This window comes from Pantherophis guttatus, chromosome 2 (assembly GCF_059756535.1).
Source record: "Pantherophis guttatus breed Tessera chromosome 2, ASM5975653v1, whole genome shotgun sequence".
Taxonomy (NCBI): domain Eukaryota; kingdom Metazoa; phylum Chordata; class Lepidosauria; order Squamata; family Colubridae; genus Pantherophis; species Pantherophis guttatus.
Genome location: NC_142064.1, coordinates 210,243,158 through 210,256,356, shown reverse-complemented (window position 1 = coordinate 210,256,356; position 13,199 = coordinate 210,243,158). Strand labels below are relative to the sequence as shown.

At 33.8% G+C, this 13,199-nt stretch overlaps 1 protein-coding gene across 19 annotated transcripts in view; it reads right to left on the bottom strand.

Annotated features, from left to right (window-relative positions):
• DOCK3 (dedicator of cytokinesis 3) overlaps window positions 1-13,199 on the bottom strand; it is a 190,595-nt gene that overhangs the window by 83,626 nt on the left and 93,770 nt on the right. For 10 of the 19 annotated variants that reach the window (XM_034440103.3, XM_034440164.3, XM_034440113.3 and 7 more), the window contains 6 exons: window positions 11,876-11,962; window positions 7,872-8,064; window positions 5,596-5,723; window positions 3,915-4,061; window positions 2,646-2,744; window positions 866-960 (listed from right to left, as the gene is read on the bottom strand). In XM_034440103.3, coding sequence (XP_034295994.1) covers window positions 866-960; window positions 2,646-2,744; window positions 3,915-4,061; window positions 5,596-5,723; window positions 7,872-8,064; window positions 11,876-11,962 — 749 coding nt within the window. The remainder of the gene's footprint in view (window positions 1-865; window positions 961-2,645; window positions 2,745-3,914; window positions 4,062-5,595; window positions 5,724-7,871; window positions 8,065-11,875; window positions 11,963-13,199) is intronic. The other 9 variants (XM_034440143.3, XM_034440221.3, XM_034440155.3 and 6 more) reach the window with 3 other exon arrangements.

Below are 13,199 nucleotides of genomic sequence, written 5' to 3'. Positions count from 1 at the left end.
TAATTGTTGTAATAATAACAAAGTATTGCCATATAGGTAACTATCTCAAACAGCCCAGATATGGAGAATGTTGGTTAGCAAGATGGAAAATACATCCACAACACCCCAATTCTCTGCCTTGACAAGCAACTCTTTCCATTCTGGTAGCTATAGGCATGAGATGTTCAAGAGAAAAGGATTCACTAAATTATGATTCCGCTTTCCTGGCTCCAGCCAACCTACCAATTGCAAGTCAAAGATATATTATGGCTGTATCCTCAATTCACTCATCCTATAGACGGATATTATTAAACAGTGATTATAAGTTATTTACAATCATTTTAGCAGATAGATTGAAAATAATTCTACAAGAATTTATTCACAGACACCAATGTGGATTTTTTTTCCTAAAAAATAATTAAAAGATGTCAGAATGGTATTGGACATTATAGGATAATTCCAATATATTACCATAAATTAATGATATATATTTAATTATCATTTCTCTTCTATAAGGTGTTTCTTCAAGTGGCAGCCATAAAGGTATTTTTGACACAACGTAAGTTTATATCTATTCCATACTGTCAATATAGCATATCTAATAAAATGATTTTTGAAATCTACCTTAGCATTAACTTTTGGTTTTCTTTACTTCTTTCTTTCTATTTCAATTATTAGATTTTATTTCTTTATTTTTTTTTTAATAAGGTTATCAAAAAATCAGTTCTCAGTATGTTTCAATGAAGAATAAAAATGGAGCATATCTAAAATGGTCTAAGTGCTTTTAAAATTTAGTTGAGCTGAAATTATTTTTTAAAAATCTTTTGTTTAAAAATTGTACATGATTTTAGTAAATTCAACTGTTTTAAAATGAATCAGAGCTCACTTGCTGGTGAGTAATCTCATCACCATCCAATCTCGAGGAAAGACACTCATCTTCATCAGATTTCGAAACACACAGAAAATCTTTAGAAGAAATTCCTAGTAAAAACCAAGAAAACAATGTTAAAACATTACTAGCTATATAGTTTGAAGCAAACATGCACCTTAAACAAGGAAAAGAAAAGTTGTAAGTTGCAAAATGGGATGAAAAATCGCTTACAGATTTATCTCCAATAGCCCTAAGAAGAAGGCCATGGCAAGCTACTTTGAAAGCTCTAGGAACTAGGAATTTGTCCAAAATTGACTCAAAGGCAGAAATAAAAGATAAAAGAATAATTTTGGAGATTATCAGAATCATGTTCAGGCTATAGCTGCTGCACACTAGTCAAAGATAAGAAAATGTATTCCATAAGGCGTTCCTTGAAATCCACTATCTCCAAATTGCTAACCATTCTTTTCAAAGGGAACATACTATTTTTAAAAAATAAAGCCAAGGTTGCCTTATGATCGGTCATCCTAATAACTATGGACATATGTGCTGTATCTGGAATAGGTTATAATTTATTTCTTTAAAACAGTTTATTATTGCTAGGAGTACATTCAGATCTCCTCAAACTCACTGGTATCATAAAATTCAATGTCACCAGCATATTAACAATATCAAACTCCAAATTTCTAGATGCTGAATCTTTATGATAAATAGTGTACAGGAGAGTAACATGAAACCTTGGCCATAGCTTCTTGACAATTAGCATTAAAATAAGTAGGAACTTAAGAACCAATTGGTGGAACTTCTAAATAGTATAAGCTCTACTTTTTACCACCTTCCTGTCTGTATTGTTTTTCCTCTTAAAAGGTTCGATATTCATCTTTATATTACTATTCATATAGGAAATCTGTCAAGACTAAAACATTCAAGGACAATGCTTTTAAGTTACTTAGTCAACATTAAACTGAAAACTTTTAAAAATATTGATATATTGCTTCATATGTTAAAAAGTATTAAATATTTAATACATATTTTATTTTAAAATACTTTAAATCATTCTTTCTCCCCATTCTTTCTATGGAGAGTTCACTGATAGCAGAATTACAATTAACAGAAAAAACACACCAAAAGAACAAAAATATGAAGCATCAATGAAATAATATCTATACAAAAGCAGCATAAGCATGAGTATTTTATCAAATAGATTCTAGCTTAAATACAGTAAGTATAATTAGATTCGACTCTATTGAATCTAAGAGCTGTGGTGGTTAGAGTACAGTACTGCAGGCTACTTCTGCTGACTACCAATTACCAGCAGTTTGGCAGTTCGAATCTCACCAGGCTCAAAGTTGACTCAACCTTCCATCCTTCCGAGGTCAGTAAAATGAGGACCCAGATTGTTGGGGGCAATATGCTGATTCTGTAAACCACTAAGAGAGGGCTATAAAGCATTGTGAAGTGGTATATAAGTCTAAGTGCTATTGCTATTAAATGATTCAATTATTTTAAAAAAATATGCATGTCAGATGACACAGGAACATTTAACTGCTAATTGATTTGCAACCTCAGTATGAATCTGGGTCAGCTGCAATTTAAATATCTATTGAGTGCAATAGGCTCAATTCCTAATCAAATATACAGGATAAAATAAATAATATGGAATGGATTTGAATCTGTGACAAAAGAAGAAACATCTATATAACCAGGATCATTCTCAGCATTCCAGAGCTACAAAACATACATCAGCACAAAAACACAGATGGGAAATATAACTAGACTACGTTTATAATCTTACCTTTAGCTCATCTTTACTCTGGAAATTTTCCAGAAGATGTTGAAAATGAGTGTCTGACATCTGACGAAGTAGAGACAAAAGACAGGATACATATTCCCCCTGTTAATTTCAAAGAATAATTTTAGCAGAATAATCATATTCACAAGTCTAAATAAAAAAATTAACTTTGGGGTACAGGAAAAAGGTATAGGGACTGAAAATGATGTGGTATATATGAAATAAAATTCTATAAAATTATCTCCATTCTTTTTCTCATGTCTGTACTTTTTAAATAAATTCCTACTATGTAGAAAGTGTTTATATAAAGAAACGCATAATGGTATGTGGGACTATCTTGGGGAATGGAGAAGGAAACAGTTAGGCAAAAGAGATAAGAATCTCCTTTCTTGGTCAGAGAAAGAAACTTAGAAAGGACCTGCCCTAATGGATCAAGCAGTTAAAAGTGGCAATGGGAAGTCTGTATTTTCAAACTTGCAAGATTTGTTAATACAGCCTTACAATAAAGTAGATGTAGGTCACATAGTAACTGTCTAGTTCACCCATGGAGGCTGACAAATAGCCATCAAATTAAAATTGGAAAACAGAATAATTAGAGGATTAAAGGATGAGATTTTGCTTTTTCTCTCTACATATATATATATGCAATACAGCATTGTTTTCTACCTTATCAAGAAATTCTCATTTCATTTGAGGTCAGAGTGGAGGGTGCTTGGTGGTTGGAGATCCAGGGAATCCAGGATGAACTGTCTTTCAAAGCTAAGCAAAACTGTTATCATTTTGCAGGTAACTTTGGTTGGATTCATATTATATACTAAATGCTATTTTAGATTAACAAAACCTAGCAGTGTTCTCATAATATGCTAATGATTCACCAAAAAAATCATGTTATGGCTTAAGCCTGATTGAAAGAACATGCCAGGTTCACTCAATGCACTATCCAACTCCTAATAATATGGTATAAGATTCCAATCGTTTAGGTTTTTTTTAATTAAGAACCCACTAATTATTTTCAATTATTATAGCAAATGCCTTAGAAATAATTAAAAATATAACCTAGAATAATAGGTTTATTAATAAATAAACTAACAGCAGCATGGCTGAAGTTCTTAGCTTCATCCTGACAGTTCAGGACAGTTATTTTTAGTTTTGTAACACACACAAAAATGAATGAATGAATGAATGAAAAATGTAGTAAACTGGAGATGAGAGGATAGGAAAAGGGAGCAGGCTAGATAAGCAGGAAATAGAACTTGATGGTTAGTTACTAACAGTGATTTCAGCTGTGCATTGTGGACAACGCTGCCCTCTTACCGCCTCCTGAGATTGTGATTTACTCATAATAGTCAGAAGAGTTTGTAATAGTACATCCAAGAGGCTCTCCACCATCATTTCTACTTCCTCAATTACATCTGTCTCCTATAGTAAACAGAACATAAAGAGTTAACATCTTATAAAATGTAAATGAAAATTGTTGAACTTGCTTATGGCTGCCTGTTCATTCATTTATCAGCCTATTAGGATTATAGGCTAGAAGATAAGATGGACTATAGGACAATGCGAGTTTGTTTTCATGGCTTAGGGAAACCATGAAAATAGAGCTACTTAGTTTTATTATTATATTACTAGTTCTTAAGTTTGCTTTTATCTACTTTTCAACTAATAAAATGCTCCTAGAGGAAATTGTAAAAATTGCACTAGGTTTTGCTAAAACCTGCTTTCAAGACTTCCACTAAAGGATGTAAAACACAAGAAAGGAGAATGAGAAAGGAAAAAAAATGTATTACCCAAGCCAGGATATCTAAAAAGGTTAAATCATGGCAACTAGAACAAACTTTCGTCCAGTTAACATGATTTAACCTTTTTAGATACTTTTGGCCTGGATGATTGAATCTTCATTTACATACTAAGTCAGGATGGTTAAAATATAAAAATGCATTGTAACCCATTTCATTCTAGGCTTAGTGCTCAATAGTCATTCTTATCTTTAAAACCCATAATGATGCAATCCTGATAGAGCATCCCAAGAAGTCAAAGATTCCATCAAATTTTCTGCTCAGAAATCATAATAAAGCTCCCCCTTTCTTTTTTTTTAATACCATATTTATTTAAATCTACAATAATGGATATTTTTTACTCCTAGATCAAATGTTCTTATAATAATCTATTACCTGATTAAACTATTACCTTAATATTTTGTATTCAGTCCTGTTCACAAACAAAACTTTATGATTAGAATTATGTCCATCTCTCTCTTTTAGAATATTATCAAATATAATATTTTTGGAGGTTGTCAAACTTCCTTTGGGTATGTTTGATACTGTCTTTAAGATATTATAGTCCAAACCTACTTTCAGAATATGTACATCAGTGCTAAAGTTTCTACATAAACAGCCATCTTTGAAGGTAGATGGGAATATATTAAATGAACAATTTTAGCAATGTAATGCTATTGCTATCATTATTATTTGCTTGCACGGCAGTACTATCTATACAAAATAAGTTGAATATTTTTTTTGGGGGGGGGGAATCAGGAAATTATTTAAGAGCCTAGATTAGAACATACCATAGTCTGGATTTTATGTTACACAGAATTTTAATCATGTGTATTATTCTGCTAAAGATATAGAACAATTCTATATAGGCTGGCCAGCAGCCATATATCTTCTCTCAAGTAAATTTTTGAAAACTTTGTTAAGCATAATAACTAATGCACAATTTTCTGTCCTTTATGTTAAAAAACATGCATAGTTTCAATAATCCTTTATACTGATGATAAGTAGGTCACAAACAACTATACTATGTTGCAAAAGATAACATATCATTTGAATTCTTCAGAGATAAATGATAGATAGATAGATAGATAGATAGATAGATAGATAGATAGATAGATAGATAGATAGATAGATAGATAGATAGATGATAGAAAGACAGAATGATAGACATAGATTACCACGGAGCTAGTTTTGATGATAGAGAAGATACTGCTAAGAATTCCAGAGCAGATAAGCAACTCTTTTTGTTGTCTCAGATGAAGATGAATATGATGAAGGACCACAGGTAATAAGATTCGCCGAGATTCTAGGAATGGGAAACCAGAGGCTTGACATTATTTTACAGGAGAACTCAGAACTGGAATGAGAAGCCTGCCTCATTTTAATTCACAAGCATATATATAGAAACTGAAGAGCTACCATTAATAACAAATAAAATTAATTTAATTGGCCTTTTAATAAATAGTACAACAGTTTAATTGGAGGCCTCTATGAAACAGATTTTAAGGGAAACTCATTTTTATTCATTCAAATGCTAGTTCTGAATAGCGAATTTACAAAATGTTGTAAAAGGTTATATATCACTTGCAGTATAGTAAATCAAATGCATAAACTATCTTTACTGGCAGCCTTATTTTCCTTCACTGTTTAATATTGCTTCCACAGAAGCTATATTAAATTGTCAAGTCATGAACCTACAATATTATCAACTGTCATAAGAGATATTATTACAACAGGCAACAGAGATACTGACTACGAAATGTGAAGGAAAGGGAAGTATCTAAATAACATGAAATCTCTAACCATTGATATTCACATGAACCATCAAATACCATGAGACACTGACATTCACATGTACGTTCTCCTTCAAAATAATATCAGGATACTTGGATATTTATTAGTGTGGATATATTATTAACCTAAATGAATTCATACAATGCTTTTACTGCCTTTGTCTTTATTACTTTTAAAATTATTCTAAAAGTAAGACATGCATGTGAATGTCAGTGTCCCTTTTTTTTTTATTCTAACAGTTCACTTAGGTTCAAAAGAAATATGTAAATTTGTGCACAAGTTGCACCTATTCCTGGACAGGGAGGCCTTGTTCATAGTCACTTGAGGACTTCCTGGTTGGACTATTGCAACAGGATTGCCCTTGAAGACCACTGAGAAATTACAACTGGTCCAGAATACAGCAGAATACATGAAGTGTTTGGAACTCATATTGCACTACTGTTCTGCAAATTGCACTGGCTTAATTTTCTTTAAAGTCCTACTTGTCATGGGGCCAGGGACCATTCCCCACTGGGATGGATACAGTAAACATGGTATGGGTCCCATTCTTTTATGCTGCCATTTTAGGGGACCAGAAAGCATGCCTTTTTCATAGCAGCTTGTGCTCTGTAGAATACCCTTCTCCCTAGATCCAGCAGGCTTCTGTTACTCTAGTTTTTTGGAAGATCATAGAAAGCTACCCCTTCCCAAAATGCTACAATAGGATGAAATAGGAGCATGTGGATGGTTCTGTTGGATGCATCCAAGGGGGATGATTGAAGTGCCAGGGTTTTTTTTTTCCACTCTAGTGAGCCCTCCCGACCTCACCCCGAGTTGAGTTCTTAAGATAGGAGATTTTTATGAATCTTTTACATAAATAAACTGAATAAGGCACTCCCACCACTTTATTAGAAAAATATGGACATCAGTTCGCTAACTAAATCTCAAGTATTTCTAAAACTGATTATTCTAGTACAGAACCATAGATATTAGTGTAAAAGCTTTGACAAAGAGATGGCTTTACTTTGGTGTGTTACAGCAATACAAGAATATTAATATAGCCGTAAATAAGGTTTTCAGGATCCATTTTTTTGTTTTAAATTATCGGTGAAAAAATGTAAAAATATTTAAAGAGACTGCAATGTCCCCATGCTATACTTCTGTATAGAATGGGCACTGACATTAAAAAAAAATATTTCTGACTTTATTTCTTAATTTCCTAATCTCTCCATTTGTTACTGAACCAAAATACAGACCAAAATACACCCATTGAAAAACAAAGGAAAAATATTGGTGAATGAGGGAAATTCAAAAATTATAGGACAATCTTCTCCCATGTACATAAAAAAGATGGAAAGCAAAAGCAGGTAAAACAGTTCAAGGCAAAATCAATGTTTAGGAATCATAATATGCAAAGTTGTTCAAAGAAACAGAAAAAGAGGGAGTGTAATAATCTGGAAGAAGATGTGGCTGGTTAGAACAGAAACATTATGCAATATAATTTTTGTACATTAATTCTAATGAATCAACTTTCAAAATATAATTTGCTTTATGCTATTTTAGGGATACAGTATATGAAACCTAAAATAGTTTCATGTATGTTCCTAAAATGGCATAAAACAAATTTTGTTAATACTGGGTATGTAAAGAGATATATTATGATTAATATTATAACTGTTACCTGAGAAAGAAAATAAGCGACTGTCCACTGTACGAGCTATAGATTGCAATTTAACCACATCCATAGATTGTCCAATATGCACTGTACTGGGCATGCTCCCAAGAGTTCCTCTCACAAACTCTGCTACTTCCTGTACTGTGAACATCTGCAATAGCTCGTCAAAAATGGCAGGGAAAGAATTCAATAGAGCAGCCTAAAAAGAAAATGGAAATATGAGACTTTTGTGAACTCTGTTAGTATAGAAGAATCAATATCATCAGTTTCATTTGGCAACAGAAGTCATGATAGATAGATATATATTAAAAAGGCAGGAAATTCCTCTTTAAAAATTCATGTTTTTATCAGAAAGAAATCTTGGAAATTATGGCATTGTAACATGAGTTCATAATACAAAGGAACCCTAAACTACAACATCTTATAGATACTGAAGCATATGCTTTATGAAATTAGAAAGCTATAAGTACTGTGATCATCTCCAAACTAATATAAAAGACAAAGCAGTCTCTGCAGATTTTACTCTGCTAATGGTTGCCGACTATAGGGGACAGTGCTCATCTCTGTTTCAAGGCTTTTGAGCCAGCGCTCCCCAAAGACATTTCTGTGGTCATGTGGCCAGCATGATGTCACGGAACGCTCTTACCTTCCCACTGAAGTGGTACGTACTTGTCTATTCACATTTGCATGCTTTTGAACTGCTAGGTTGGCAGGAGCCAGGGAAAGGCAGGAGCTTATCCTGCGTGACACTCAGGTCTCAAAACCTGGGCTGCTGGCTTTCCAGCTGACAAGCCCAGCATCTTAACTACTGAGTCATCACATTTCCCCCTTCAAACCAACATAATACCCTGTTTCCCCCCAAATAAGACATCCCCTGATAATAAGCCCAATCGGGCTTTTGAGCACATGGCAATAAGGCCAAGTGCTTATTTCAGGGTTCAAAAAAAATATAAGACAGTGTCTTTTTTCGGGGAAACACGGTACTTCAAAATATTTTCTTTTAGAAATATATACTGATTGTTTGTATTATTGCACTTGCAACATTATGTTGTGGCATTTTGCTTTAGTTTGAGAAAGTAATAATTATGCACCATATATGACAAATAATAAACATAGCAGAATTTGAAAATATAACAATGTGCATTCCTCAACAGTTTTATGTTCATTTGTTCTTGTATAAAATTAATGAAGGCTTCCAGAATATCATAGAATAACGGTTTAAATCTTGAGTACCCATCAGCAAATCGTAATTTACAGGATGTTCATAAGAGTCATTGCAATCATATTTTCAATTATTCTTTCTCTTTTTTCTGCAGTCCATTGTAGATCTGCTATAAAGTGAGAGGACACCCTAAAACAATATGGGTTGTTGCAAGGAGAATATGCAAAAAATAATTCCTGTCTCTTAGAGCAGTAGCTTCCTCCATATTACAAACACACTCAATAAAAGAAAGACTTATTTTAGTGCTGGATAAGATTTCTTTTCAGCCCAAAAAGCACATTTCTTATTGGAAAATTGACAAAAACTGCTTATCATCAGTGGAAGGACCAAATCATCAAGTGCCAAAGGCAAAATTAACAATGAGCAGTCACCCATTTTGTGTCACATGCATGCATGCATGTACCTTGTGGTAAGATGGGCAGTCAGTAAATTTAATAAAATAAATAAATAAAATATATGATAGTCAGATAGATACAACATGTAATTATTTTTTTTTTATTTAATTAATTTCTATAGCCGCCCAACTCAACCAAGTGACTCACTCATCCCAAAATTTCCCACTACGTATCATGCTAGTTTGTTTTAACTGCATTAGGGAGAGAGAGGTAAGTATGGTGAGAGCTTTAGAAGTAAATATTAACTTTCCAACAGTGTCCATCCTCTTTCCTTCCTATTATAATAATTTCTGACGTATCCTTACAGTGATTAGTTTTAGAAAACTACTGTCTCAAATCAAAGGAATTTCTGAGCTCAATTTCAATGTTGGTGATATGGAAGAATAGGAGTACATTAGAAGATGGAAACATCAGACCTGTTGTTCACCAATCCAGCTGAAACTTCTCCTCCCTATCACCCCAGTTATACGTCTGTAGAGATTCTCAGTCATCCAGGTCATGGTTGTCCCAAAGGTGCTTTTTCAGGAGGCAACTGGACTTCCTTGTTTTTTCTTTTGAAGATGTTTCGCTTCTCATCCAGGAAGCTTCTTCAGCTCTGACAGGATAGTGGGGAATGGAAGGATTTATATTCCTTGCAGACAGCTGGTCATTTGCATCCTTTTAGAGGGTCGTTGAAGCACTTTATGAGGTTTATGTGGTGCTTCAACGACCCTCCAAGTACTTCAACGACCCTCTAAAAGGATACAAATGACCAGCTGTCTGCAAGGAATATAAATCCTTCCATTCCCCACTATCCTGTCAGAGCTGAAGAAGTTTCTTGGATGAGAAGCGAAACGTCTTCAAAAGAAAAAACAAGAAAGTCCAGTTGCCTCCTGAAAAAGCACCTTCGGGACACCCATTATAGTTATCTTGTGTGGAAGCCCATTTGCAATACAGGGTGCAATAGCTAGGAGGGAGTATTGGAGTATTCAAAAATATAAGAATTAACTCTTTGTTTCCTAGCTGCCATCCCATTCCCCATTCCAAATCTGATGGAAAAAGTGAGCAACTCATTCTCTCACATCACTCAGAAAATCTTTTGATAGATGGTACCATACAATACAAGTAACACATCTCTATTCTCCAAAGCACTGGAGGGTAGGACAAGAAGCAATGGATGGAAACTAATCAAGGAGAGAAGCAACTTAGAACTAAGGAGAAATTTTCTGACATAACAATTAATCAGTGGAACAACTTGCCTACAGAAGTTGCAAATGCTCCAACACTGGAAGTTTTTAAGAAGATGTTGGATAACCATTTGTCTGAAGTGATGTAAGGTTTCCTGCATAGGCAGGGGTTGGACTAGAAGACCTCCAAGGTCCCTTCCAACTCTGTTATTCTATTTCTCTCTATGGTGAACAGTACTACCAGTGATATTTGCAATGAGCCTTAATGATATCAAAAATGTTGTCAATGTTTCATGACAACATTGCACAAATAATGTAATAATGCAATGAAGTCATCATATCTGATGCAAATATGTCTGTAGGTATCCCACTGTGGATGCTGTGGTTTATCCTCCATCAGCAACTGGCAAGCCAGAGCAAACAGTTGATTATTTCCCCTGTTCTGGCTATTCATTTCTTTTTGTTTTATTTTATTTATAAATTATACTGGTAGTTAAATTAAAGATGGGTGGTGACTTCTGCTGAGTATTTTAGAATTAATGTTCTCAATCCAAAGAAATATAGACAAAATAAATAAAGATAATAATTAAATACTGAACCAGACAACCATTGTTATTTTAATTTCTTTATTTTTAAGATAAGTCCATTTCATGCCAGGGAAATATTTAGCAATTATTAAATATTGCTATTATTTCCAGTGACAGTTATATCAGAGGTGGTGATATCAAAAGACCTGTAATTAGAGAGAACACAATGCTCTTGGCTATTTCCATGAAAAAAACCTTAATAGCAAGAGATTAAAAATAAGGCCAAAATTAATTGTATTTTCATTATTGGCTCTTACAGCTGCATGAATATTTAGTTGTTTACAGTATGACATAACCCAAACTCAATATTTGAGTTAGTAAATATTCTTCTATGAGATTTGGTTACTTTTTATTATCATCATTAATATGTATTCTTTGAATTACCAGAGGTAATGCAAAAGTTTGCCGTAATTGATATAATTTCTCTCTAATGACTGGAGCTAGTATTCAAAGTGATTCATGCAAACAACAGAATAACTCTTATATTTAAACATTCAGTGTTTTGCAAATCACTTTATAGTTGCAAACATTGAACTGTGCAATATATTTTAGTTAATTGTGCAGAAAAATGGACTGGAAAAAAAGTCATTAGATACATCCATGATTAAAAGTTGTACAGGATATGGGGATAATTACTTACAGATTTAAATGACGGCCTTGCAATGCCACCACATTTTTGTGGGGCACATGTCCCAGCTCCGCTCACCTGTCCTTCAGGCTGAGGGGCCTATGGGGCAATTAGGGTTAAGGGGCAACACAGTGGCAAGTGGGAAACAAAAAAAGGTAAACTTTTGATGCATTAAGTATTAAAGAAGATTTTAAATGAATATATAATCTTCTCAAGTACTGTTTCAGAGGTGAAAAATTAAAGTTAATGGTTAGAAAACACTGCTATCAAAATTTTGTTTTCTTTATAGAACAAACTATTATTTTTACTAGAGTCTTCAGATTTATTTCTTTCACAAATATGCAACAATATTAGATACTTCTTAGACATATGAATAAGCCTGGAATTCATATTATTTAATGGGCAGCAATTGAATATCTTAGAAAACTCACTTGCTTGGGACTTTTTACTGAACGAACTATTACTTTGCTGGTAAAATCTTTATAGAAAATGTTTATAAAATTGAATTGCATTGAATATTAGATAACTATAACTTAGTCTCCAATCTTTCCTTCTGTGGAAAAGTTGTTAGGAGGTTTTTCTATAGTTTGCAGCTGCAGAAAGTGCTGGAGGACAGATTATCATGATGATTCACACCCGACATGAAACTGAATCCACATTAATTACTTTTCTATCATCCTGTGGCAAGAGTGGGATATGGGTGTAATCCTTCTGTTTCTGTGTGTTCTCTTAGTTGGTTTGACACCATTGAACATAATATTTTTCTGGACCACCTGCAAAGGTTAGGAGTAAGTGGCACTGCTTTGTAGTAATTCTTCTTAAATCGACAGCTCCAGACATTGGTGGTGGGACTCTCTGTTATGATGTGCCGCAGAAGTTGACACCTTGTCTTCCCCCTACTTAACATCTACATGAAGCTAATGGTAATGGTGATCCAATAACACAAAACAGGTAGCATTGGTGTGCAGATGATATTCAGTTGAGTATCTTGACTCCAGACAAACAGAAGATATGACTCAGGTTTTATCCCAGAACTTGGAAGCCATCAAAATTTGGATGGGAATAAACAGAATCTGGTTCAATGTCAACAAGGGGAAATAGCTTTTAGTAAAGAAGCCCTCCAATTACAAAGGTATTCTATCTCTGACTCTGGATGGGGCTGTGCTTCTCATTCAGTGTTAATTCATAATCTGGGCTCCAGCTCAAGAGCAGATGGCAGCTGTGGTTAAGAAGAGCTACTTCAGAGGTTCATCTTGTGTAACAATTACAGTCTTTCCTACATTAGTAGGCTTTGCTCATAGTCAGTTAACCCTTGGTTTCCTCTCAATTAAATTAT